The sequence below is a fragment of the Strongylocentrotus purpuratus genome, unplaced genomic scaffold (assembly GCF_000002235.5).
Source record: "Strongylocentrotus purpuratus isolate Spur 01 unplaced genomic scaffold, Spur_5.0 spur5_scaffold_6, whole genome shotgun sequence".
NCBI lineage: Eukaryota > Metazoa > Echinodermata > Echinoidea > Camarodonta > Strongylocentrotidae > Strongylocentrotus > Strongylocentrotus purpuratus.
Genome location: NW_022145612.1, coordinates 34,609,311 through 34,635,831, shown reverse-complemented (window position 1 = coordinate 34,635,831; position 26,521 = coordinate 34,609,311). Strand labels below are relative to the sequence as shown.

General features: G+C 41.9%; 1 protein-coding gene and 1 long non-coding RNA gene across 2 annotated transcripts in view; one reads left to right on the top strand and one right to left on the bottom strand.

Annotated features, from left to right (window-relative positions):
- Nucleotides 1–16,923: 16,923 nt before the first annotated feature.
- Nucleotides 16,924–19,517, bottom strand: LOC115919154. The gene is made up of 3 exons (XR_004061722.1): nt 19,308–19,517; nt 17,760–17,884; nt 16,924–17,234 (listed from the first exon to the last, which is right to left on the bottom strand). It is a non-coding gene; the product is annotated as an uncharacterized LOC115919154 (long non-coding RNA).
- A 308-nt stretch (nt 19,518–19,825) lies between these two features.
- Nucleotides 19,826–26,521, top strand: part of LOC115919153 (aspartate--tRNA ligase, cytoplasmic-like) — a 29,746-nt gene continuing 23,050 nt past the window's right edge. The window contains exons 1-2 of the mRNA XM_030972107.1: nt 19,826–19,987; nt 25,096–25,183. Coding sequence (XP_030827967.1) covers nt 19,950–19,987; nt 25,096–25,183 — 126 coding nt within the window. The 5' untranslated portion in view covers nt 19,826–19,949. The remainder of the gene's footprint in view (nt 19,988–25,095; nt 25,184–26,521) is intronic.

Sequence of the window (26,521 nt, the reverse complement as noted above, 5' to 3'; positions counted from 1 at the left end):
GATGTTGGGTGGGGGGGGGGGGCACATACATGTAATCGATCGAGGTAAAAAAAGAGGGGTCTAAAAAAGTTCAACCGATCTTGGAAATTTGGGGTGGGGCACGTGCCCCTCCCGCCCCCCCCGTGCCCCCCCCCCCCCACCCCGTGGCTACGTGCCTGGCCCCCTGGACCCAACACCAATTTGTGTCCTGCCAGTGTCACAAATAAGGTATCAAAATATGTTCATCTGACAGTAATTAAATGCCTATACCCCCTGAGCTTATGGGGGCTCCACCCCTTGACCCCCGCCGTGAAACGGTCAGCGGGGCATGCATGTAAGAGTGGGGTAATGGGGATTTTTTTTTTTGTCTATCCCCCCCTCCCCCCCCCCCCCCCAAAAAAAAAAAATCCTGGATCCGCGCCTGCCTCAAAATGCTTATCTGCCGTAACTAATAATAATAATAATAATACAGAGTATTTGTACTGCGCCAACTCCACATGAATAATGTGTTCGAGGCGCATGGAGAAGAAAAGATATAAGTACACAAGAAAATACACACAAAAATGAACGACGACAATGTGAAAATAAAACTAAATCTACTGAAAAGCTGCTTTGAACAAATGAGTTTTAAGGGCATGTTTAAAGCAATCTACACTTGAAATATAACGAATATGTTGTGGCAATTGGTTCCATAGGTAAGGTCCAGCGTGTGCAAATGACCGATCCCCCCATGATTTCTTAGTTTTCGGAACAACAAGCCTAAAAACCATGAGCTTCCGGGGGCTCTGCCCCTCACGCGCGAATCCAGGGGGTCCAGCTTGCCCCGCCCCCCCCCCCTCCCCCGCAAAAAAAAATTAAAGAGAGAGAGAGAGAGAGAGAGAGAGAGAGAGAGAGAAGGAAAAGAAGGGGAAGGGAAAGAGGAGAGAAAGGGAAACAAAGATGAGGAAGAAGAAAAGAAAAGAAAAGGGGAAAATAGAAGGAGGTCGGGATGGGCGGGGGCGAAGGGGCCTTACCTCCGAGGCGGTTGCCTCCCCCCACCAAAAATTAAGAGAGAAGGAAGGAAAGGAAAAGAAAATTTTCTCGCAAACTAGTTGTGGATCGGGAGTGGGCAAAAGGCCCTTGCCTTCCCCCCTCCCCCGCCCCCGCCAATAACCAAAGAAAGAAGGAAGAGAAAGGGAAAGAGGAGAGATAAAAGGGAACAAAAAAGAGGAAGAAGAAAAGAAAAGGATGAAAGAAGGGGAGATCAGTTGCGATTAATCCCGACAACAACGTATTGATAGGGGGAGGGGGCGAAATGCCCTTGTCCATCCAGCAAACCTAAAAGAGAGAGAAGGAAGGGAAGGAAAAGGAAAAGAGGAGAGAACGGGAAAGAAAGAAAGAAAGGTAGGGGAGATCAGTTGCGATTTTCCTGCCAACAAGGTGTAGATCGGGGGGGGGGGGCACTGGCGCACTGATTGGGGGCAGTTGTCCTCCAAAATAAGATTCAACCACTGACTACTTCTAATTCGATACCGGTGATTTACAAATGTTGCTGAAATGACATAATTTTACGAGATTTTTTCTCACTTTTTAGTAAATTAAACTTTAATATGCATTATTTGGAAAATGACATATTCCTAAATTTACAGTCAGGTAAGAAATATGCTAACTTAGAGGCCTACATGTCAGGGCCCGCAGAACGGCGGTGCTCGGAGGCCTCGAGCCCCCCCCCCCCCCCCCCCCCTGTCCGCGGGGCCTGCATGTATCATGTCAGAGTGGTGGAGACGCAGATTTTTCTTTCGCCCCCGAAACGTTTGTGCTCATTACGCCACTTCCCCTGAAAGGTGAACCCCCAGGAATGTTTGCGCCCCTCATCCCAAACTGTTAACGATGCGTTTGATCATGAGGGTCTGTGCTAAAACTTATTTAAAGTGAGTTTTTCTATAAAGATATTTAAAGATAGAAATAAGTTGACCATCATGATTTTGGACATTCCATATTAAATTCGGGGAAAAATGAATACACAGGAATGCGAATGATAACATTCCAATTTTTCATCTAGGTAACTACAACATGCAGAGCTAGTATAGAACGATCGTAATAAATGCATGTGTGCCATTTTAAGTGCCTCTTGATCTAAAGTTATAACATTTATGAATAAAAGGAATACCAGTAGTCATAAGGACTCAAACATGCAATCCTAACATTATGAATGCAATTAATTGTTTCTCGGAGGCAATGTCCCAGCTTGGGTGGGGGGGGGGGGGTCCAAGGGGGGGGGTCCAAGGGGCGAAGCCCCCGGAAGCTCAGGGTTTTTAGGCATATAACCTACGGTCAGATAAATAACCAGGGGCCCGCCTCAGGGCCCCTAGTGGGCCCCTCGGAAGCTCAGGGTTTTAGGCATTCAATTACGGTCAGATGAGCAACAAGGGGCACGCCCCCGGAAATTCAGGGAAAAACCATGCCATTTCAGCAACATTTGTAAATCACTGGTATCGAATTAATAATATTTAATTTTTATATAGCGCTTATTACAAATGTCTCTACGCGCTTTACAAATATACTATTACCCCGATCATTGGATTCAGTGCTTGCCCACACACACAGTGTGCACAATCTTCACTCCCTGGGGAGCATTCCAGCCAGACATTACATGACGCTCAAAAACTGTTTGACCAACAATGATGGTCGCATCCTATCGGGGGTCAACTGCCCCAAAGCTCCCCCATCATTACACCAGTGCGAGGGAGCATAGTGAATGAGAGAAATGACGGTGACGTAAGTGACTATCCCCTCACAGGTTTTTGAAGCTTTGTTGTATTAACAAATTACATTCCTTATTAAAACAATAGTAAAAAAAAACAAGCAATATAACTTTTTCACACTTCACTTTTCTACAGTATGTACTTGTACACTCTGAAGAATATTATGCGAGGGAGCGTAGCTACCGAGCGAGAAGATTTCTGCATTTTTTATTTGTCTAAACGCTGCACTCTTGGGCCTTCCAGAGCCTTAAAGTTTGTTGCAGTCTTTAGTCAGTATTTGCTATACACTTATTTTTTTGCACTTTTTCAAATTTCCAGGGGGGGGGGGGGACGATCTCCCCTGAAAAAAATTGAGGGGGGACGTATCCCCCCCCCCCCCCGCCTCCGGGATCGCTGCCCCTGACTGTAACACAAACGTGATGCACACTAACCCTTGGAAGTTTGTCAAAGTGAAGCAAGGAATCTCATGACATGACAAATATCAGCTACCGGCCGAATCAGGAGAACAAAGTAAACCACTTAACCACTGTTTTTTGTGCCCCCCCCCCCCTCCGGGTGTCCCCGGGAAGTGATCCAACATTTTGTCTTCATTATTATTATGGGTAGACAAATTTAGCAGCTAAGCGTTATGCATTTGCAGCATGTCTAAAGCCGAGCCGCTTAGCAAAAATTCTGCTCGTTTTTTTTTGGAGGGCACATATTATTGAGAAAGGAAAAGGGGCACCTTACAGAGGGGGAAATGACACATATTAGAAATGAAAAGGAGCCCGTGTCAAATTGAAAAGGGCAATTACCAGAGGCGACAATGAAGCTTTTCGCACCTGAAAAGGGGACTGGCACCAGAGATGAAAAAGGGCACTTATGAAAATAGGAAAGAGGCATTTGTCGAAAGAAAAGGAGCACCTATCAGATTTAGCAGAGGTTAAAAAAAGGCATTTATATAATTATAAGAAAGGGAAGGGTCTCTTATTTTATCTGAAGGAAAGGGGCACTTATTTGGAAGGAAAGGGATATTTATTAGAAAGGAAAATGAGAACTTGTTTGAAGGGGAAGGGATACTTATTACAAAGGAAAAGTGATACTTTTCAAAGTAAAATGGACACCTCTCAAATTTGAATAAGGGCACCTATTCGAAAAAAGGGGGCACTCATCTGAATTTAAAAAGGGCACTTTGGGGTACTTGAATGCGAGAGGGCACACTGTGTCCCCTGTTCCCCTGCCCACCCCCCCCCCCTCATGGAGCCACTGCCTCTGGTCATATTATTGATAAAATCTCAATTTCAAGGAATTTCATATTTTTAATTTTCGAGGGGGAATTAAAAATCAAAGCTAAATCGGATCAGTATCGTAGCACATTAGACGATTTGAGGCCGATTCGGCTTTTATTCTAACTTATATTCTGGATGTTGATATTCTTATCATTATTAGAACCTAAATCAGGAGGATGGTTTTCCATCATTTTCATGTCAAATATAACCGCTTTTTCTACGAAAATTGGATCGCAGGAGCAGGGCCGTCGCTAGACCTTTTTCAGGGGGGGGGGGGGGGGGGGGGGGGGGGGGGGGGGGGGGGGGGTGTAGAGGCCACCGATTACCGAAAAAACTAGCCCCAATTACCGAAAAAATTTAATGTCCTACTGTCTATAAATTTAACCCTATAAACCCGGAGCCGAAGGCTAAATTGCTTTTCATATGAACTATCTATAGAAATTGCATATGCGCAAATGGTCCTTTTCCTTGACGACATAAATATCCGAATTATTTCGTCAACTTAGTCAGCATCATAGGCTCATAGCTGTATATTTAAATGCAGGTGCGTATCAAGGATCTTATTGTAGGGAGACGGTAGTGAGCAAGCGAATCACTTAAAGAGCGCACTCCCCTAAGGGTGGGTGAAGGGCCTCCCGCGCGAAGCGCGGAAGCTTAGACGTTTCATTAAATTATTCGAGAAAGAAGACGATTCGTTGTACCTTTCTCAATTCTTAATCCTTGTCTGAATGAATTCCCCCCCTCCCGCGCAAAGCGCGAAAGCTTTGGCGTTTCATTAAATTATTATAAAAAGAAGACGATTTGCTGTACCGTTCTCGACTGTTAATCCTTGTCTGAATTCAGTCCCCCCCCCCCACCCTCCGCGCGAAGCGATAAAGATTTGGCGTTTCATTAAATTATTATAAAAAGAAGAGGATTTGCTGTACCGTTCTCGACTGTTAATCCTTGTCTGAATTCAGCCCCCCCCCCCCTCCCGCGCGGAAGTTTTGGCATTTTATTAAATTATTAGAGAAAGTAGACGATTTGTTAAACCGTGCTCGACTCTTAATCTTTGTCTGAATTCGGTTTACCCCTCCCGCGCAAAGCGCGGAAGTTTTGACGTTTCATTAAATTATTAGAGAAAGCAGACGATTAGTTGTACCGTTTTCGACTCTTAATAAGCGCTATTTATCTGAATTCAGTTTCCCCCTCTCGCGCGAAGCGCGGAAGCCTTGACGTTTCCTTAAATTATTAGAGAAAGCAGACGATTAGGTGTACTGTTCTCGACTCTTAATTCTCGTCTGAATTCAGTTTCCCCTTCCCGCGCGAAGCGCGAAAAGCTTAGACGTTTGATTTAATTATAACAGAAAGAAGACGATTCGTTGCACCGTTTTCAACTCTCAATAAGCCCTATTTATCTGAATTCAATTTCCCCCTCTCGCGCGAAGCGCGGAAGCCTTGACGTTTCCTTAAATTATTAGAGAAAGCAGACAATTGGGTGTACTGTTCTCGACTCTTAATTCAGTTTCCCCTTCCCGCGAGAAAAGCTTAGACGTTTGATTTGATTAAATAATAGAAAGAAGATGATTCGTTGCACCGTTTTCGATAAGCCCTATTTATCTGAATTCAGTTTCCCCCTCTCGCGCGAAGCGCGAAAGCCTTGACGTTTCCTTAAATTATCAGAGAAAGCAGACGATTAGGTGTACTGTTCTCGACTCTTAATTCTCGTCTGAATTCAGTTTCCCCTTGCCGCGCGAAGCGCGAAAAGCTTAGACGTTTGATTTATTTATTATAGAAAGACGATTCGTTGCACCGTTTTCAACTCTTAATAAGCCCTATTTATCTGAATTCAGTTTCCCCCTCTCGCGCGAAGCGCGGAAGCCTTGACGTTTCCTTTTTTTCTCTTTTTTTTGTAATATCAGGGGGGATATTTGTACAGGCCATCCCCCCTACTTCAAACCAGGGGGGATGCAGCCCCCCACCCCCCGGGATTTACGCCCCTGCCCTCGAGAAAGCAGACGATTCGTTGTACCGTTCTTGACTCTTAATCCTTGTCTGAATGAAGTTTCCCCCTCCTGCGTGGAAGCTTCTGCGTTTAATTAAAATATTACAGAAAAAAGACTATTTGTTGTAACGTTCTTGTATCCTGTCGCTCATAATGATAGTTGGAATATTTTTGTTTTACCCCAATTTATGGAATTATTTTGACAATGATTTATTCCTGATCGTAGATAATAGTATACATTCTCAGATTTTATTGAATAATAATAATGAATAAAAATTAAATGTCCCAATATCTACAAATTTAACCCTACAAATCCGAAGCCGAAGCCTAAATTGTTTTTCCTATGAACTATCTATAATACTTGCATATCGACGACATAAATATAAGAATTATTTCGTCAACTTAGTCAGCATCATAGCTATATATTTTAATGCAGGCGGGTAGCTAGGATCTTATTTTAGGGAGGGGCAGTAGTGAGCGAGCGAATTTCTTAAAGGGGCCAATAGGTACAAGGTCTCAGGCGCGGATCCAGGGGGGGGCCGAGCGTGCCTTGGCCCCCCCCCCCCCCCCCGCAAAAAAAAAAAAAAAAAAAAGAGAGAGAGAAGAAAGGAAAAGAAGGGAAAGGAAAGAGGAGAGAAAGGGAAAGAGAGAAGAGGAAGAAGAAAAGAAAAGGGGGAAGAAAAAGATCGGGGGGCCGAAAGGGCCTTGCCTCCCAGGCTGTTGCCCCCCCCCCCTCCCCCATCACAAAAATAAGAGAGAAGGAAGGAAAGGAAAAGAAAAAAGAAAAAGGGGAGATACTGGCGAACTGATAGGGGGTAGGGGGCTTGTGAGAAATCAAATTTAAACGTGGTTTATTTCTAATTCCATAACGGTAGATTACAAATAATGCTGAAATGACATAATTTTCAGAGATTTTTCCTCACTTTTTAGTAAATTATACGTTTTTATGTGACAAATTCCTAAATTTACAGCCAGGCAAGAAATGTGATTCTTGAAATTCCTACATGTCAGGGCCCGAGGAATGGCGGGGATCGAGAGCCTCGAGCCCCCCCCCCCCACTTTTTTTGAAAAGGTATATTAAAGAAAAATAAAAAAGAAAGAGAGCAAGAAAGAAAAAAGAGTTAACTGCCAGTGTCAAAAAATAATGAGGCATCAAAATATGCTCATCTGACCGTGATTAAATGCCTAAAGCCCCGTAGCTTCCGGGGGCTCTGCTGGCCCCTGGATTCCATCTAGGGCCCTAAGGCGGGCCCTTAGATGCTCATCTGACGGTAATTTAATGTCTAAAACTCCTGAGCCTCCGGGGGCTCCACCGCCTCGACCCCACCAGGGGCCCTAAGGCGGGCCCCTGAATGCTTATCTGACCGTAATTTATAGCCCCTGAGCTTCTGGGGTCGGACAAGTTATCAAAATATGTTTATCTGACCGCAGGCGCGTAGCCAGGGGGGGGCTGTGGGGGCGGTCCCCGAAAATCGCCGTCAAAATAAAAAAGAGAGGAGAGAAAAGAAAGAGGGCGTAGGAATAAAAAGGAGCAGACAAAGAACATCTTTGAAATTCAGACAAGGATTAAGAGTAGAGAACGGTACAACGCATCGTCTTCTTTCTCTAATGATTTAATAAAACGTCAAAGCTTCCGCGCTTCGCGCAGGAGGGGAGGGGGGGGGGACTGAATTCAGACAAGGATTAAGAGTCGAGAACGGTACAGCGAATCGTCTTCTTTCTCTCACAATCTTATGAAACGTCCAAAATTCTGCGCTTTGCGCGGTAGGGGAAAAACTGAATTCAGACGAGGATTATTATCGAGAACAGTATAACGGATCATCTTCTTTCTCTAATGATTTTAATCAAACCTAAAAGCTTCCGCGCTTCGCGCGGGAGGGGGGGGGAAACTAAATTCAGAGGAGAAATATTTTTCGAGAACGGTACAACGAATCGTCTTCTTTCTCTAATGATTTAAATGAAACTTAAACCTTCCGCGCTTCGCGCGGGAGGGGGGGACGAATTTAGAGAAGGATTAAGAGTCGAGAGCGGTACAACGAATAGTCTTCTTTCTCTAATGATTTAATGAAACTTTAAAGCTTCCGCGCTTTGCGCAGGAGGAGGGAACTGAATTCAGACGAGGATTAAGAGTCGAGAACTCTACAGCGAATCGTCTTGTTTCTCTAATGATTTATGAAACGTTAAAGCTTCCGCGCTTCGCGCACGAGGGGGGGGGGGGAACTGAATTCAGACAAGGATTAAGAGTCGAGAACGGTACAGCGAATCGTCTTCTTTCTCTCACAATCTTATGAAACGTCCAAAATTCTGCGCTTTGCGCGGTAGGGGAAAAAACTGAATTCAGACGAGGATTATTATCGAGAACAGTATAACGGATCATCTTCTTTCTCTAATGATTTTAATCAAACCTAAAAGCTTCCGCGCTTCGCGCGGGAGGGGGGGGGGAAACTAAATTCAGAGGAGAAATATTTTCGAGAACGTACAACGAATCGTCTTCTTTCTCTAATGATTTAATGAAACTTTAAAGCTTCCGCGCTTTGCGCAGGAGGAGGGAACCTGAATTCAGACGAGGATTAAGAGTCGAGAACTCTACAGCGAATCGTCTTGTATCTCTAATGATTTAATGAAACGTTAAAGCTTCCGCGCTTCGCGCACGAGGGGAGGGGGGGAACTGAATTCAGACAAGGATTAAGAGTCGAGAACGGTACAGCGAATCATCTTCTGTCTCTCATAATCTTATGAAACGTCAAAAATTCCGCGCTTCGCGCGGGAGTTGGGGGGGGGGGGGGAACTAAATTCAGACGAGGATTATTTTCGAGAACGGTACAACAAATCGTCTTCTTTCTCTAATGCTTTTAATGAAACTTAAAAGCTTCGCGCGGGAGGGGGCCTGAATTCAGACGAGGATTTAGAGTCGAGAACTGTACGACGAATCGTTTTTTTTCTCTAATGGTTTAATGAATCACAAAAGCTTCCGCGCTTTGCGCGGGAGGGGGGGGGGGGGAACCTGAATTCAGACGAGGATTTAGAGTCGAGAACTGTACGACGAATCGTCTTTTTTCTCTAATGTTTAATGAATCGTAAAAGCTCCCGCGCTTTGCGCGGGCGGGGAAAAAACTGAATTTAGACGAGGATTATTTTCGAAAACGGTATAACGAAACGTCTTCTTTCTCTAATAATTCAATGAAACGTCAAGAGGGAGGGGGAACTCGCCCCTCCCTGCACCCACCCCCCCTCCCCGCATTACGTCACTGCTGGTCACCATTACGTACCAATATTTGGCTCGCATAATTTCACATTTGGGCCCCCCCTAAGAAATCCTGGATCCGCGCCTGCAAGGTCTTGCGCGCGAAGCGCGGAAGCTTAGACGTTTCCTTTAATTATTAGGAAGACGATTTGTTACCGTTCTGGGCCCGTATTCAATAAACTTCTAAGACATTTTTCTTAAGTCTAAGAAAATGTCTAAGAATTTGTCTAGGTTAAGAAAGTTGCCTTAGCCGTATTCTAAACACGTAAATCAGTTTGTCTTAGCCAAGACGAAAGATAAGACAAATTCTTAGACCCGATGACGTCATGTGGGAAAGTTGATGTGGTCGACTCGAGCGAATTAATTGCAACTCGATTTGCCTATGTAATTTGCGTGTTAAAATAAAAATCGCACCGCACGAAAATTATACACTAACATGTATGGGAGAGCGTAAGGGAGGAACGATGCTCACATAATTATTTCGGGATTGACCAACTGACACTAAAACAGTCTAGTCAAGACCACCTGAGGCTAGATCTAACATCCACTGTAGGCTTTTTATACTTTTCTGTCAAACAACTCCGAGGAGCCCAACCGGGCTTACTTATTATGTCGCAGCCGCAGGTCTGTGAGTATGAAGGGAGCGCCGTCGCTAGCCGGCCGACCAGCGCTAGCTAGCATTGGATTTGGAGCTACCCTTTCATTGTTTTACATCGTCTACTGTTATGATGGCCTAAAATTAATCAAATGGCTAGATGTAACCTTTATCAGACTCATACTAGATCTATAACAAATTTTGTCTCACCTAATATTATGCCGATTGCACATTATTCCCTGTTTCCATACTTTAGCGCCAAAGACTAATAAAGTAAGAGACGGTTTCTTTATATACGACAGCCATGTCATGATTTAGTGTTATGCATACTTACTACTCGTTTAGTTGTCTACAAACAAACATACTAGTACGTACAAAGAGCCTATGGCGCTCCTGCGCGCTGCGCCGTCGACGCTGTATATTACGCGAAGCTTACGTTGTTATATAGGTCAACTGATAACCTGCGCTCGCGCTGCGCGCGCTGCATGCATTGTTTTTATTCCATTTGATCGAAACCCGAAGCGGTTGCTTGCAGCATCACTGAGCTGCCGGTGCCAAAGCCCCATTTAAGCATCCTCGTAGTATGCTTAAATATAGGGTAGATTTCTTACTTATCTTAGATATCTCGATTGTATTAGAATACGACATGCTACTTAAGTCCTTTTTCTTAGATAAAATCTAAGAATCCTTCTTAATCTTAAGGCAAATTTCTTAAGTCCCCATTGCTGTTATAGAATACGATTTTTGGCTAAGATTTTTTCTTAGCCAAAATTTAAGAAAAAGTACTTAGATTTCAAGCTTAAGAAGTTTATTGAATACGGGCCCTGGACTTTTAATCCTTGTCTGGATTCAGTTTCCCCCTCCTGTGCGAAACGCGGAAGTTTTTACGTTTCATTGAATTATTATAGAAAGTAGACGACTCGTTGTACCGATCGAAACTTTTAATCCTATTTCTCTGAATTCAGTTTCCCCCTCCCGAGCGAAGCGCGGAAGCTTTGATATTTCATTTAATTATTACAGAAAGAAGACGATTCGTTGTACCGTTCTTGACTACCAGTCCTTGTCTGAATTCAGTTTCCTCTAGTTAGGAGCGCTGGAAGCAGTTTGGGATTGGGGGGCAAACATTCCAGGGGGCTCACCTTCCAGGGGCAGTGACGTAATGGGAAAAAAACGTTCTGAAGGGGGGGGGGGGGGCAGACGAAAAATCTGCATCACCACCCAGGCGCGTACGCAGGGGGGTGTTTGGGGGGTTAAACCCCCCCTTTGGTAATTTTATGTGTGTAAACCCCCCTAAAAAATCCCTAAACCCCCCCCCTTGACTACCAGTCCTTGTCTGAATTCAGTTTCCTCTAGTTAGGAGCGCTGGAAGCAGTTTGGGATTGGGGGGCAAACATTCCAGGGGGCTCACCTTCCAGGGGCAGTGACGTAATGGGAAAAAAACGTTCTGAAGGGGGGGGGGGCAGACGAAAAATCTGCATCACCACCCAGGCGCGTACGCAGGGGGGTGTTTGGGGGGTTAAACCCCCCCTTGGTAATTTTATGTGTGTAAACCCCCCTAAAAAATCCCTAAACCCCCCCCCCCCCCTTGACTACCAGTCCTTGTCTGAATTCAGTTTCCTCTAGTTAGGAGCGCTGGAAGCAGTTTGGGATTGGGGGGCAAACATTCCAGGGGGCTCACCTTCCAGGGGCAGTGACGTAATGGGAAAAAACGTTCTGAAGGGGGGGGGGCAGACGAAAAATCTGCATCACCACCCAGGCGCGTACGCAGGGGGGTGTTTGGGGGGTTAACCCCCCCCTTTGGTAATTTTACCCCCCCCCCCTTGGTGGGGTCCAGGGGGCAGAGCCCCGGAAGCTCAGGGGTTTTAGGTATTTAATTACAGTCAGATATGACCATCCAGGGGCCTGTCTTAGGGCCCTCGGTGGGGTCCAGGGGGCAGAGCCCCGGAAGCTCAGGGGTTTTGGGTATTTAATAACGGTCAGATGAGCATCCAGGGGCCTGCCTTAGGGCCCTTGGTAGGGTTCCAAGGGGTATAACCCCCGGAAGCTCGTTTTTTTTTTAGGTATTTAATTACGGTCAGATGAGCATCCAGGGGACCGCCTTAGGGCCATAGATGGGGTGGAGCCCCCGTAAGCTCTGGGGTTTTAGGCATTTAATTACGTTCAGATGAGCATTTTATATCTTATTTATGACATTGGCAGGTCACTTATTTTTTCTTTTTCTCTTTAACATCTTTTTCAAAAAGTGAGTGGGGGGGGGGGAGGGGGCTCGAGCCAAGCCACTTTTCAGACCATGACATAAAGGCTTCGAAATAAGCGTATTTTTCGCCCGACTGTAATTTGGGAATTTCTTATTTTCTAACAAACGCATCAAAAGGTATTACAAAAAAAATGGAGAAAAAATACCGGAAAATAATGTCATATTAGCAACATTTGTAAAACACTGGTATCGAAAAAGAAATACCCCCCCCCCCCCCATCAGTACGCCAGCGTTCAGGGGCTCATGTCTTCTCACCTCTATCACAAAAAAACAGACACGCTTTCCCATTCTCGCACAATATGTCCACGATATGCGCGTATCGCTATTATAAAGACCTCCATTGATAAATACCGTATAGGTGGGATGCGCAATGTTTATGAAATTTTCTTTGAATGGAATTGTATATGTGATTTAATTAAGGTTGTTATTATTTTTATGTTCTTTTGGGTTAGAAATACAAACCATGTTTACTCCTTTACTGCTTTTTTTTTTTTTTTTGGAAGGGGGGGGGGGCGTTTTTTGGGGGGCAAAAATGCGTTTTGCCCCCCACTTTTTTTATTGGGGGGGGGGCAACTGTCCCCATGCCCCCCCCCCCCCAACTTCCGGCGGCTATGCCTCTAGCTCCCGCGCGAAGCGTGGAAGCTTTGACATTACATTGAATTATTATAGAAAAAAGACGATTCGTTGTACCGTTCTCGACTATGAGTCCTTGTCTGAATTCAGTTTCCTCTAGCTCTCGCGCGAAGCGTGGAAGCTTTGACGTTTCATTGAATTATAATAGAAATTAGACGACTCGTTGTACCGGTCGCGACTTCTAATCCTATTTCTCTGAAATCAGTTTCCCCCTTCCCGCGCGAAGCGTGGAAGCTTTGACATTACATTTAATTATTATAGAAAGTAGACGACTCGTTGTACCGGTCTCGACTTTTAACCCTTATTCTCTGAATTCAGTTTCCCCCTCCCGCGCGAAGCGCGGAAGCTTTGACATTACATTTAATTATTATAGAAAAAAGACGATTCGTTGTACCGTTCTCGACTATGAGTCCTTGTCTGAATTCACTTTCCTCTAGCTCTCGCGCGAAGCGTGGAAGCTTTGACGTTTCATTGAATTATAATAGAAAGTAAACGACTCGTTGTACCGGTCGCGGCTTTTAACCCCAATTCTCTGAATTGAGTTTCCCTCTTCCCGCGCGAAGCGCGGAAGCTTTGCATTACATTTAATTATTATAGAAAAAAGACGATTTGTTGTTCCGTTCACAACTTTTAATCCTGGTCTGAAATCAGTTTCCCCTTGAACCATAATGCATGGCCCTACAGAGGAATTTTTCCTGTTTGGGGCCGGTGGAAAATGCAATGAATTTTTGACAATTTATTGCATTTTCTTCGTTTTGGGGGATTTGTGGAAGGGGCTGCGTACCCTAGCAAACACTGCGTACAGTCATGATTCAGGGGCTAAGCAATGGCCTCGTTACTGTGAGGCCCCAGGATAAAAATCGTGTCGATCAGCTATTTAGTGCCCTTCTGTGAGGCATTAATCCTCATTACTGTCAATTATGACTTACGGACGTAGGTCCCTTATCTGATTAGCATAGTAGCACACATATGATTAAGCAGTCACGCAAAACAAACACTCGCAAATCAATATTCAATAAAATCTGAGAATGTATGCCATTATCTAGATCTATTAGAAATAAATAATTTTTAAAAATCCTTCCCTAAACTGGGGGAAAAATAAATATTCCACCATTATGACCAACAGTGTATATAGTACACGAGGATCGAGCAAGAATACCGACATTGCTGACCCGACACAGCAACATTTTTACTTGTATGCGTGTCTTTCTTGCTCCCTCGACGAGACGACTCCACCCAACAAACCCCATCTCTCTTTTACTCTAACTCCTCCTCTCTCTGGCTCTTCCCACCCTTTCTCTCCTCTCTTTCATCCCCCGTATCTTTCATTATGTTTCCCTTTTCTCTTTTTTCTTCTTTTTTTCCCCCTTTTATTTCTTTTCTTTCTTTTTCTTTGTCGCATCATAGCCCGGCATCATAGACGGTCTATGGTCGCACGAAAAGCCTACCCGGCCCTTTACCGGATATTTTGGTAACGCGCATGCGGTAATTCAATAATTCAATTCATTGAATTCCCCCGGTCCCCAACATTATAAAAAAAAATCTTCTGTACGACCATGCATTATGGCTCAAGGCATGGGCACATAAATTGCCCGCCCCCGGAGTGTGCCCCGGGTCTAGCGTCAACAATAGGCCTAATGCAATGAGGTTTCAAGATCTAGATCGCTAAACTTATGTGATCTAGATATCACTGACAGAGCGATATGGCCAGACTCCAAAGTGGTATTGCATCATCTTTTGCGGCATCTGATCTAGACTCATGAAATCAGTGCCTGCATGCCTATAGCGATGCTGGATATAGTGTATTCAAATATTGTATGCAATCATATTTAACTGAAATCGAGTTTCAAGTTGGCCTGCGGAACTTTTTGACACCAAAAGCGTTATATTTCAAATATCAAAAAGTTACCATTTATTAGTAGACGACTATTAAAACAGCCACGCCCATATTATATCCTCGAGTGTAGAGTACACTGCCAAGCTGCGATGCGAGGTGGCGCTGCGACGAAAAATACACAGGGGGGTTCAACTCCGCTTCTGCATCCGTCTAGCCATGGGGAGATTTTGGAGGGTCAAAAGTGCACACTGCTTCCACTTATCGTGTATTAGCCTATGAAGACGACAAATGTTTAGTGCACCAGCGAAATGGGGATTTTGGACTGCGCGTAGCGCGCAAAATATTTAAATTAAAATTTGGAATATTCATGAGCTCTTTTCCACTTATTAGCATATTATCGCAATGAAAAAAGGACAATGCGCATGCGTTACTATCCTTAATTGGGCCGGATAAATATAGAACAAAGGTCATGCACAGTTGGGGAGGTGTATGTGCTGGGGGGGGGGGGGGGGGGGGGGTAATAAACTTTTAAATGGTTGACTTAGTTGGGGCCACAAACTTCACTGTCACCAGGATGGAAAGTACATTTTTTTAAATTCAGTTCAGTTAAAAGGCAAACATAATGACCCCATTTCACTGTGGTACCTCAATTCATTGTTTACCTTTTTTGTTTTGTTCGTTTATTAACTTAAATATTTGTTTAATCAAAAAAATTGCACTGATCCTTTAGCCCACTCAACAAGTGATATATTCATATTTTTAGTGTCCAAATAATGAATCATTCTCACCTCGACTTCAATGATCTTCATATTGTGCCCCATCCCAAATGAAATTTCTATTTTGTCTCGTTCTTTTCATTCTTGCATTCGTTGCCACCGATATTTTTTAAATTTGCCCCCCCCCCCCCCCCCATCAGTAACATTTTCAATACAGGGACCCCTTCCAATATTGACATTTCCATAGGCTCTATTACCCTCCCTCCCCCATCCACACCCCAATTAATGCTTTCATCATTTTGGCATTGACTTATTCTTTATTTAACCCCCCCCCCCCCCGCTCATCTTTATTGTAAACCATTTTTTATATTATATTTATACATTAGTCTTGTCCACTCTCTTGTTACATTTCCGCTTTCTCTCTCATTATACGAAAGATGGTTAAATCTATCTCGCTGATGCCAGATATAAACAAACATCAAATGGTCGAACACCATACTCAATTCTACACAAGACTGCATCAGCCCCCATCTCACCTCAGTCATAGAGCATAATCATTACAGAGTGCCTACATCATCATAATCACCAGCATCATCACATATATTTCACAAAATAAGAAAATGAAAAGAACAGAATTAAGCAGTATTAACTAATTTATTAACATCTATGAACTCATTTATCAACACATTTTGTTTCTATAAAGATCTTTTTAAATCCAACATGACATCAACAAAAGGATGACAAAAGGATGGGGGAGGGGGGGGGGGTGCTGTCTCTTGAATTTAAATTTTTCAGTTGAAAAAGTTTACTGTAGATTTTGAGAAAAAAAAATCAATAATATCAACATGCTATTTTATTATGTAAAGCACAGGTATATACTGAGTTTTATGAGTACTTTATCTTACATTGGACATTATTGTTGTTTTTAATACTACCTGTATTATCATTATTATTACTGCTATTATCATGATCATTGTCATTATTCTTACTATTTGTAATATTGTTATTATTATTAATGTTATTAATTATATTAATACAGTATTACTCTCGAACTACATTATTTTATCCCCCCCCCCCCTTCAATTTACTATCCAGTTCAGCATCCCTAATATATTTGTCAGAACTTGACTTAAGATTAAATATAAAAAAACTATGTTTCATGTACACGCATTTAAAAGAACAAATGATTACTTTCATGATCCTCGATATATCTTCTTCTTCTTCTTCTGGTAATCTTCAAAAGGCGTTGTAGCCTATCACGAAGATGAATTAATACTAAAGATTACAAGTGGTGTGAGGAAGATAAATTGTTTCTAAGTGGGATAAGGAGAGTAGATGCCTCAGAAGTAGTCCCTGGCAGTTCTCTGGACTGTCAGCATGCACTATATTTGCTGGAAGTAAGTTCCATTAACTTTGGGACAGAGTGTTGGGCAAATACAAACTTGTCTATGTCTTGGCTTGGCTTGGTGCAACTGGAGGGTCATGTCATGGTACTTCCTGCTCGTGATTTGTTAAAGCCCGTCTGTACTAGTTTGGTCTGGGGGATTAGACCACCCTGCAAGGTCACTTACAGGTGGTTATCTCATCAAATCAGCTCTCAATTAATATAAGAAAAAGAGGATCATGGGGGCCCAACAGGCACCGATTAGGCATTGTTTGCTATATAGAGGGCGCAAGTAGCTATAAGTAGTGCAGTGGGAAAATTTTCAAGGGAGAGCGGAGAGACCATCGACTATCTTGTGCACCATTCCCAGTCTTCTTGCAGAGTGCCTTGTAGTTGTAGATATAGTAGGCAACTAAAGGTGCTGATCATCTCAGTCAAACTGCTGGTTCACTTGTGGTCCCCATTGTGAAGTAGCGTCCTGGACATCTGAGATGTTGTAGAGATCCCAGACACAGGAACAGTTCTCAAGATGAGGGTGGACTAGGGACTTGTACAAAAGAAGCCTGGGTATCAAACCTTCTGCAAGGGACAACCTGCATAATAAAAACAAAAAGAGAGGAGAAATCAAATAAGATTAAAACTGCTGCATTACATTGGATTTTCAAAAATAGATCTAGACCCTAGTACCTTCCCACTTTGTTTAGGTCTTGCATTTTAATTTTATTAAAAAATGATAAACTTATGTCTATCTGATAGGGTCTTTTCTGAAAAGAAGAGTAAAGGTTTAGATGTATTTCCAATTATTTTAAAAGTAATTTCCAATTTATTTTAAGTTATTATTTGCTAGACTTTTGTGAGCAAAAGTTTGTGAGATATAATGTAATATTTAGGAAAAAATGCCTTTGAGTACGTCTTTTAATATGCTAAGAGAATAAACTGTATCAACACCATAGTTTGTCACCTAAATAAAAAGCTAGAGAATAAATGAGAATTACAAGATATAATGCAACACAAGATGACAGTTTCCCAAATCTTTGTATATAGTCCAAGTCGAGTGCGGTGTTCGCATGGGCTTAGGTTATACAGCCTGAATATTTTCGAACTTCATACAAACATACCTTGCCAGAGTTCAACTTAGGTGTCCTGTTCTTGATTAGATCTACACCATAGCATTTGATGATCAGGTCCTGGTGCTCTTTGTTGCACTTCTGTCATCATTATCTGCTTCTTTGTTCCATAGGATCTACAATTTAAAGAAAACATAAACTTAGTAAGGTTCCTGCTAATATCAAATGCATGCATTAGTTATCAGTTTATAACTTTGTTCGTGTCCTTTAATAAAGAAAGAAATATCCATATCATATGTAGGGTTGGATCCAGAATTCTCACCAACATAAAACTAAAAGGGGTGGCATAAAATCCTGAAAATAAACTAATTATTTCAAACAAGGCACAATGACATGAGTAAGAGCAAAATCAGGGAAAGAGGGGGGGGGGGGGAGACACCTTTTTTCTTTGTTTTTGTTGTTGATGGTAGATCTAGCCTAGTAGTAGATCTAGATCTACATTCAAACTAAGCTGAATCTGGACCTGGATCACAATAATGACACATGTGCACGACTAGTCTAGTCTAGACCTAGTGGAGCAAAAACGAGACTAGACCCATGGCTTTGGAATTCTTTGCTATGGCATAACACAAGCTATAGATCTAGATCTAATTGCCTATTTTTAGTATTATTAGTAGGTGGCTCTAGAGCTAGATCTAGACCCGTCCCTAGACCTATGCCACATCTGAAAAAGGGGGGCACAGAATGATTGTGCACCCCCCCCCCCCTCTCCATAACTTCCACATCATTTATTTAATCCACCTACACCAGGCATTTATTTAGTCTTTCTTTATTAGAATGCATTAGGCCTAGAATCTAGCCCTAGATCTAGGCCTATACTAGATGCGGGGTTAAATGCTGTTTATATTTAAGATCTAGACCTAGATCTATCAGTATCATCTAGGCCTAGCCCTAGGCTCTGCTTAGGCTTTGCTTAGCCCGAATGTTTCTGTCTCTTTCGTTCGTTAGCCTCTGATTTGGGTAGGGTCGGCTGAAGAGAGGAGCCGACCCTACCCAAATCAAGGGCTAACGAACAAAAGAGACAGAAAATTCAGGCCAGACTATGCTATGAATACTAGCCTAGCCCTAGGCTTTACAGTAACAGTTAACACACTTATAGCCGCGCCAGCTCAGGAAACGCAGTCGCTTCTTGGTGGAGTGTTACAGCCGGCTAGAACCGGCGGATTGAAGATCATAAACCGCTCGACGAGATCTCATCGGCTTGGACTAGCAATGAGCCATTTGCGCAGTCTCCAACAGGTCCACATCTACGACCGATTACTATCGGAAATCAAGCTATGAACTGAACTTAAAATTATGAGATGTGCTCTAATGAAATAACCTACGGTAAAATCCTGATTATTCTGAAAATACTACCGTCGATGACTTAAATTAGAGTTCATTCAATCAGTTAATATTCTTTGGTCAGAAGAAAGAAAAGAGGATGGGGTAGGGGGTTAACGGGTAATACGTTGTGACAATGCGGAGAGCCGCTCACTGCAATGACGAACACATCACAATCATTTCAGAGACCTTCACACAAAATGGATCTTTACTTACTTTTCTTGATATCATAGGGTATCACTTCGATGCCAATGGTCGCCTGAAGATTTTCTGCTTCACTGAGATGTACTTGACAAACTTCTATTATAATAGAAATTCACTTAAAAGAAAAATGTTTCATTGTTCGTAATTGAATAACTTGAAAGTTGCAGTTCATACAACCGCCATTTTCGTGCTCAAATCGTAGGGAATTCTGGGAATGCAAAAAATTTTGTCAATGGCCAATCAACAAACAGTAATTGGCGTATTTTTTACGTCATTGCTCATGAATATTCATTGACCCTCCAAAACCGTCGTTCAAATCGGACAAAACCCCCATAATGCAACCAATGCAAAACCTATGAAATGTCAAAGGTCACGATTTTAGTTGGCTCTCTAGTCCTCCTACGGAGGACATACGTGTATGATCGAATCTCTTTGAAAATACAAAGCCTGTAGATCCAGAAAGTGATTGACTCACTGTTGAGCAGCGATCGAAGCTCTTCCCCCGAGCTCTCTGGTCTACACGCGCAGCGCTAGCGCGCTGCGATCATGATCGAGTGATTCGCTGGGAGAATTTTAACACGCGTGGCATTGCGCAAGCAGCTGTTGTGGACCCGAGACGACCATACTCATCGAGGGAATTTTTCCTGAACCATCATGGCAGACAATGGGGGAAATGTAGAAAATAATCAAGGGTAAGGCAACTGTAAATGATAAAGTCTAGCAATTGATAATTAACTGATTAACGAGGAATAGAAACAGGTGAATGAGCAACTTGTGTCGAGCTCGAGTCGAAATCATCGATCAGCTGAGCTGACGGTGTGTACCGGGCCGTGTACGTGTGTGAGCAGCGGTTTGCCGTCAAACCTGGAGGCTGTAGGCCTAGGCCTCGTGTAATTGTTGTGATTAATGCCGTTTCCATCGTCATTCGATGATTTCCGCCAGGCAATGTGAGAGGGTAGTAGGCTAGACCGAAAGGTTTTATTAAAGAAATGACCCATCTTTCGTTCGTTAGCCTCTTATTGGGGTAGGGTCGGCCGGCTCTCTCTTTAGAGACGGAAACCATCTAGACTATACACATTCCCTTGATAACGCCACGGCCATTTCAGGTCGTAGCGTTTTGCCCCCAAAATCCCCCAAAATGTCATTTTACCTCGTGCATGTTATATTGTAAATTAGGCCTAGGCTATAATAATTCAGTTCCACTTACCAACTTGACTGAAATAATCCGTTTAATGGTCCCTTTTAAGGAAATTATGGGTCAAAATCGACATCCATGTTGAAAATCTTGCAAGCCGTGTTAAACTCTCGCTGCTGGAGTCATCTAAATCAATCTCATCCCTTCTAGTCTACGCCGAAGGCAAAATGATTATGAAGGAAAAACTGTGCGCCATCTACACGTTCGTAATGGCGTTATCACAGCCAATGCGCGACTTGCAGCTTGAGCCACGCTGTCTCCGCGATATGTGCCATTGACTAGTATGGGTGGCCGTTCGCGCCATAGAACCCGGAAGTGAATACACGTTGTAGTCAATGGCAATATAATTATAAAATTAGCTGATCCACCAAATAGCGAGAAGGGTATATTTAAACTGTTATCAGTTGTGATCCCTGGGGGCTAGCGAAAATACAAGCACATAGAATTGTTCCTTAGGACTGGGACTACTTATCGATCGGGGCGTCATATCTCAAAAGTGACAAACCTCAGAGTTAGCCAGGACACAATGTTTAAATTGCTGTTTTGACCAAGATATTTTTAGAATTTCGGGGGCTACGCCCCTTTGGAAATATTGGAATTCACCTGCTCTTTCATATGACATCTCATTTATTGAGTATCACCTTCAGGATCACAACAGATAAAGGTTTGAATCTCGAATTGAAAAAAAAATTGACTTTTTTTGCATGGTTGCGCAATGCACGTAGACTGCATAGGGATGCGTGTAATCTCTATAGGAAGAATTTTAGCTCACAACATTGGGTGCGCGATCAGACACCCTAGATAGAGATCAACATTTCAGATGTTCACAATTGCCACTTCTAACAACTAGAAAATATAAAGAAAAAAAATTATATCTTTTTAAATACAGATTTTTACAAACTGAACATTCGAAAGTAGATAGATTACAATGTTTCCGTCAATTTTGTGTTGGTTTGAGCCCTATAGCTACATCCATCTCAAAATGAGAAGGAAAACTGAACAGTGACGTCATTGTTCGTGCCAAAAATAAAGGGTATTGCGACATATGTCTGAGCTCCGGTCAGATTTTGCGCAAAGCGTAGTCTTATTAATAAACCCTAGTACCTTATTTTCACAGCACTAGATACGAGTGTCGTGCAGTAATGTATGAGAAGTGTTAAAAAAGATATTTCAGTAAAAAAAAAGTCCACGTGAACAGTCTATTCTATTTGAAGGTGTGTGTTGTATGATACATGGTTAGTGAGTATCTTACGTATAGCGAAAGGGAGAGAGAGAGAGAGAGAGAGAGAAATATTAGTACACGTACGTTGCATGGATATGCGCTATGCATGCTGCTGTATTGTGTTCGCTGCAAGATGGATGTTAATTGGACCTCGTAACTTCTTGATCGTTGATAATGCAGTGTCAGATTGATCTTTACTCATGAGGAAATACTACTGGATTTGGAATATCACCTTAAGGTACCGTATTTGCCGGCGTAAAGGCCGCACCGCCGTATAGGCCGCACCCCCAACTTTGACATTTCGTAATTTTCTTGTAGAACACTCTTTTTTTTTTACAAACTATACCAAATTCATCAATATTCTTATAAATCAACAAGAAGTTAACCTCAAAAATGATCATAATTTAGCAGATCTTTATCGACTTTTAAGCTAGTACTGTATCGTACGCAGATTTGGTATCCTACAATACCCCTTCCTCGATGTGCGGTGTAATCCGAAATAGCATTTTTCGACCTGCGCAGTTGCGTTGCGCGGCAGCTAGCTCCGTAAGTAACGGCCTGTCCCTTTGTTTACTTTTTGGCGATGCAATGGTATGGACTTAGATCTAGATCTATCGGCAGATTTTATTAGAAAAATAAGTTTTTTCGTCTTCATGTCAACTATGCAACATAAACTTGTCGGTAAGTTGTGTGGAGTTATTCTAGAATTGTCCTGTACCATTGTCTAGTCATGCTACCGTTCCTATAGTCCCATACGTGCAAATGGATGTGATGTTTTGATCGCTGAATTTTGTTGTTGTTGCGTATACGCCGCACCCTGACTTTTTGATTTTTTCTCACCCGAAAATACTGCGGCCTTTACGCCGAAAATACGGTAGGCTTGATTATTAATTTTAATTCTTTTCTAGGATTATATTGACTACAATCACGTAGATCTACGTTTATTTTTTCTGTCTGTTCATGTTTTGTCCCTCCATGGGCCTGGCTCGATTTCAGGACTGCGGCTTGCAATGCAATTACCTAGCTGTGTCGGTGTGTGCGACCGATTCAAGGCTAGCCGCTGATGATGAATGGAATTTCGCGCGAAGTTTTAAACTTGTTGTCCGGGCAATGACACGCCCAATCCCCTCGGGCCTGTCTAATTATGAACGTAATTTTGCGACATGAAATATAATTATTTCAAGGCTCTTACGTACGGATAGGCATAGAAGGAAACTGGATAAAAAGAGCTGGATATCTCCTATTTGATGGAACTTCTGGAGTCGGCAGATGGGTGAATTTTCTTAGTGAAAGAAAATACTTTCTTTTAATCTTTGTTTTATTATAAACAAATTAGTAATTAAAAAGTTAGATTTAGGCATTGGCATCCCTATTCAAAAATCAGCAATGCGTGACATTTTCATGATTCGGCGCGTGAGCGAGCGTGCGAGGGTATAATACACGTATAAGGTAGGGCTGTGCACAACAGTGTAATGAGGTACCCGAGTACACTCCCAGGCTCACAAGGGAATACTCGAATATTCGGACGCCATGTTTTTTTATAATTTTTTTGAATTTTTTTGAATTTTTGATTTTTTTGATTTTTTTGATTTTTTTGCCACTACCATACCACTTGGCAGTTTCCCAGGTCCCTCCCCGAAAACGCATGCAATTTTACTTTGAGTTGCAGTTGAAGGTGCCGATTTAATAAGAATAATAACAGTAAACAATGCTGTTTTAAAAACCAAAGATGGCAGAATAATACATTTTCCTCCAAGTCCAAACATATATTATATAGGAAATAGTCTACACTCAATAAAAATAGATGCGCTCATTGTAATAAAAAAAGAAACTATATAAAAAGTTTAACTTACAAAAATACAAAAAGGTAAAAGCATGCAAGCAAGACAATTACACATTGAAAAAAACAATATGAAAGGGTGAATGCATGCAAGGCGATTCAACATCGATTAAGTTCAGCTTAAATTGAGAATTTAAAACAAGAAAAGATGTAAGCATGCAAGACAATTCAACGAGTACATTCGGCTTAAATTGAGAATTTTAAAAAAGGAAAGGGTAAAAGTACAGTATGCAAGACAATATAACATTGACTATGTTTAGCTTAATTGAGAATCACAAAAAAAGAAAGGATGAATATGCATTCAATTCAACGAGTACGTTCAGCTTAATTGAGAATTTAAAAAAAGAAAGTGTGAAAGCATGCAAGAGAATTCAACAACAAGTACGTTCATCTTAAAGTACAAGTCCACTCCAAAAATAACTTGCCTCCAATAGAAGCAGAAAAATCAGACATACCAATCAAAAAAAGTTTGAGCAAAATCGGATACCCAATAAGAAAGTTATGAATTTTTGAAAAAGTATGTAAAACTATGGAACAATGAAAATCACTACACAAATTGCCAATTTGGTTATCAGTTTGTGACATTATGTCCTCACTATTTATCAATTGCTTTATATAGTTTAATCTAATTTCCCTTTTTATCCCTCAAAACTTGATTCCCCCATACCTTTGCCCAAGTTATATTATTTGTATCATATTGCATGCATGACATTCACAAATTTTTTTATGAACTATAGATAGTCTATCAAAATTCCAATTTTTCATGATTTAACTGGAAAAAAACACACTCTATATTAGTGCATCTACACAAAAACATATTACTATCATTCTAAGGGGGAAGGGGGACCATTAGGTGACCATGCGGCCAGACTGATGCTACCGCTTCATCCCTGATGTATATAAAACGCAAGGTCACCGTTCGCCCGACTTACGGTTGCCATGGAACCGCTCTACGACATGGCTTCGGCGATTCTAGAAATGAAAACAGTTATAACTCCTCGTTATAATCCCACGGCGACCCGTACGGCCTGTAAAGGTAAGGATACGACCTAGAGTGACCATGATGCTACCGCAGATTCTCTGCGGCCGGCGCAGGTATCTCTTGACTTTGGGGGTGTACGGCCGCCGTATCCTAGCTGTAGAGCAAATGTGACCTATGCATTACATCCAGTAAATTAAATGGAACAAGCTTCATCGACATGTATATATCCTAAAACTAATTACAATGCAAATTTGTGTCTTATTTCATTGCATGGTTCGGAATGATCTAATGCGTACAGAGACCATGTCAATCTGTGGCCCAAATGTTGAGCGTGGTATTTTTGGGCTCATCTGGAAGTTGAACCATAAAACCGGACACGGCTGCTCTAAAGCCATGGATCATATATCTGTGTCTGTTTATTTGCTGTGAAAGTTTAATTGCCCCATACATTTGTAAATGTTTTAGTATTAAATCTTGTGAGAATCAAACCAACTTTCTTCCAATGTGTATTAAGATTGAAATATGATTTCACTTGTCATTTTACCCTTCCACCCTAAAAAGAGATGCACCAATTTCCAAGAAAGCCCAGAAGAAAGCCCAAAAGGAAGCAGAGAAAGCGGCTAAAAAGGCTGAAAGACAAGCAGAACAGGTACAATATTCATCACAATTGGTATCTTGTCGATTCCATCAGGGAAATATATTTTGAGCCACTTTTTGTTATGCCTCCGCCACCGAAGGTGGTGCCGGAGGCATCATGTTTTTGGGTTGTCCGTCCGTACGTCCGTCCGTACGTCCGTCCCGTTTGACCGTTATCACAATATCTCAAGAACCATTTAAGATTTAAACTTAAGACTCGGGAATAGTATTTATCACCATAGGAAGACGATCTGATTAGATTTTGGAGTACGTAGGTCAAAGGTCACAGGTCACAGAGGTCAACTTATGAAATTCCTTGTATTGAGTTTGTTAGCGCGATATCTCAAGAACCATTTGAGATTTAAACTTCAAACTTAAGGTTAGTATGTATCACCATAGGAAGACGATCTGATTAGATTTTGGAGCACGTATGTCAAAGGTCAAGGGTCACAGAGGTCAACTTATGAAATTCCATACATTGAGATTGTTATCATGATATCTCAAGAACCACTGGAGATTTAAACTTCAAACTTAGTGATAGTGTGTATCACTATAGGAAAACAATCTGAATACATTTTGGAGCATGTAGGTCAAAGGTCAAGGGTCATAGAGGTCAACTTATGAAATTCCATACATTGAGATTGTTATCATGATATCTCAAGAACCACTGGAGATGTAAAAACTCCAAACTTAAGGATAGTATGTATCACCATAGGAAGACGATCTGACTAGATTTTGGAGCATGTAGGTCAAAGGTCAAGGGTCACAGAGGTCAACTTATGAAATTCCATACATTGAGATTGTTATCATAATATCTAAAGAACCACTGGAGATTTAAACTTCAAACTTAATGATAGTGTGTATCACCATAGGAAGACAATCTGATTAGATTTTGGAGCACGTAGGTCAAAGGTCAAGGGTCACAGAGGTCAACTTATGAAATTCCATACATTGAGATCGTTATCGCGATATCTCAAGAACCACTGGAGAATTTTCACTTCAAACTTAATGATAGTACGTATCACCATATCATAATATCTCAAGAACCACTGGAGATTTAAACTTCAAACTTAATGATAGTGTGTATCACCATAGGAAGACAATCTGATTAGATTTTGGAGCACGTAGGTCAAAGGTCAAGGGTCACAGAGGTCAACTTATGAAATTCCATACATTGAGATTGTTATCATGATATCTCAAGAACCACTGGAGATTTAAACTCCAAACTTGTTTAAATTGCTCTATGGCGGAGGCATCATTTTCGACTGCGCGCAGTCAAAATTCCATCTAGTTTGTTTATCTTTTTGTTGTTGGTTTCTTGTTTTTTGTTTTTAAATTTCATGTGTTGACA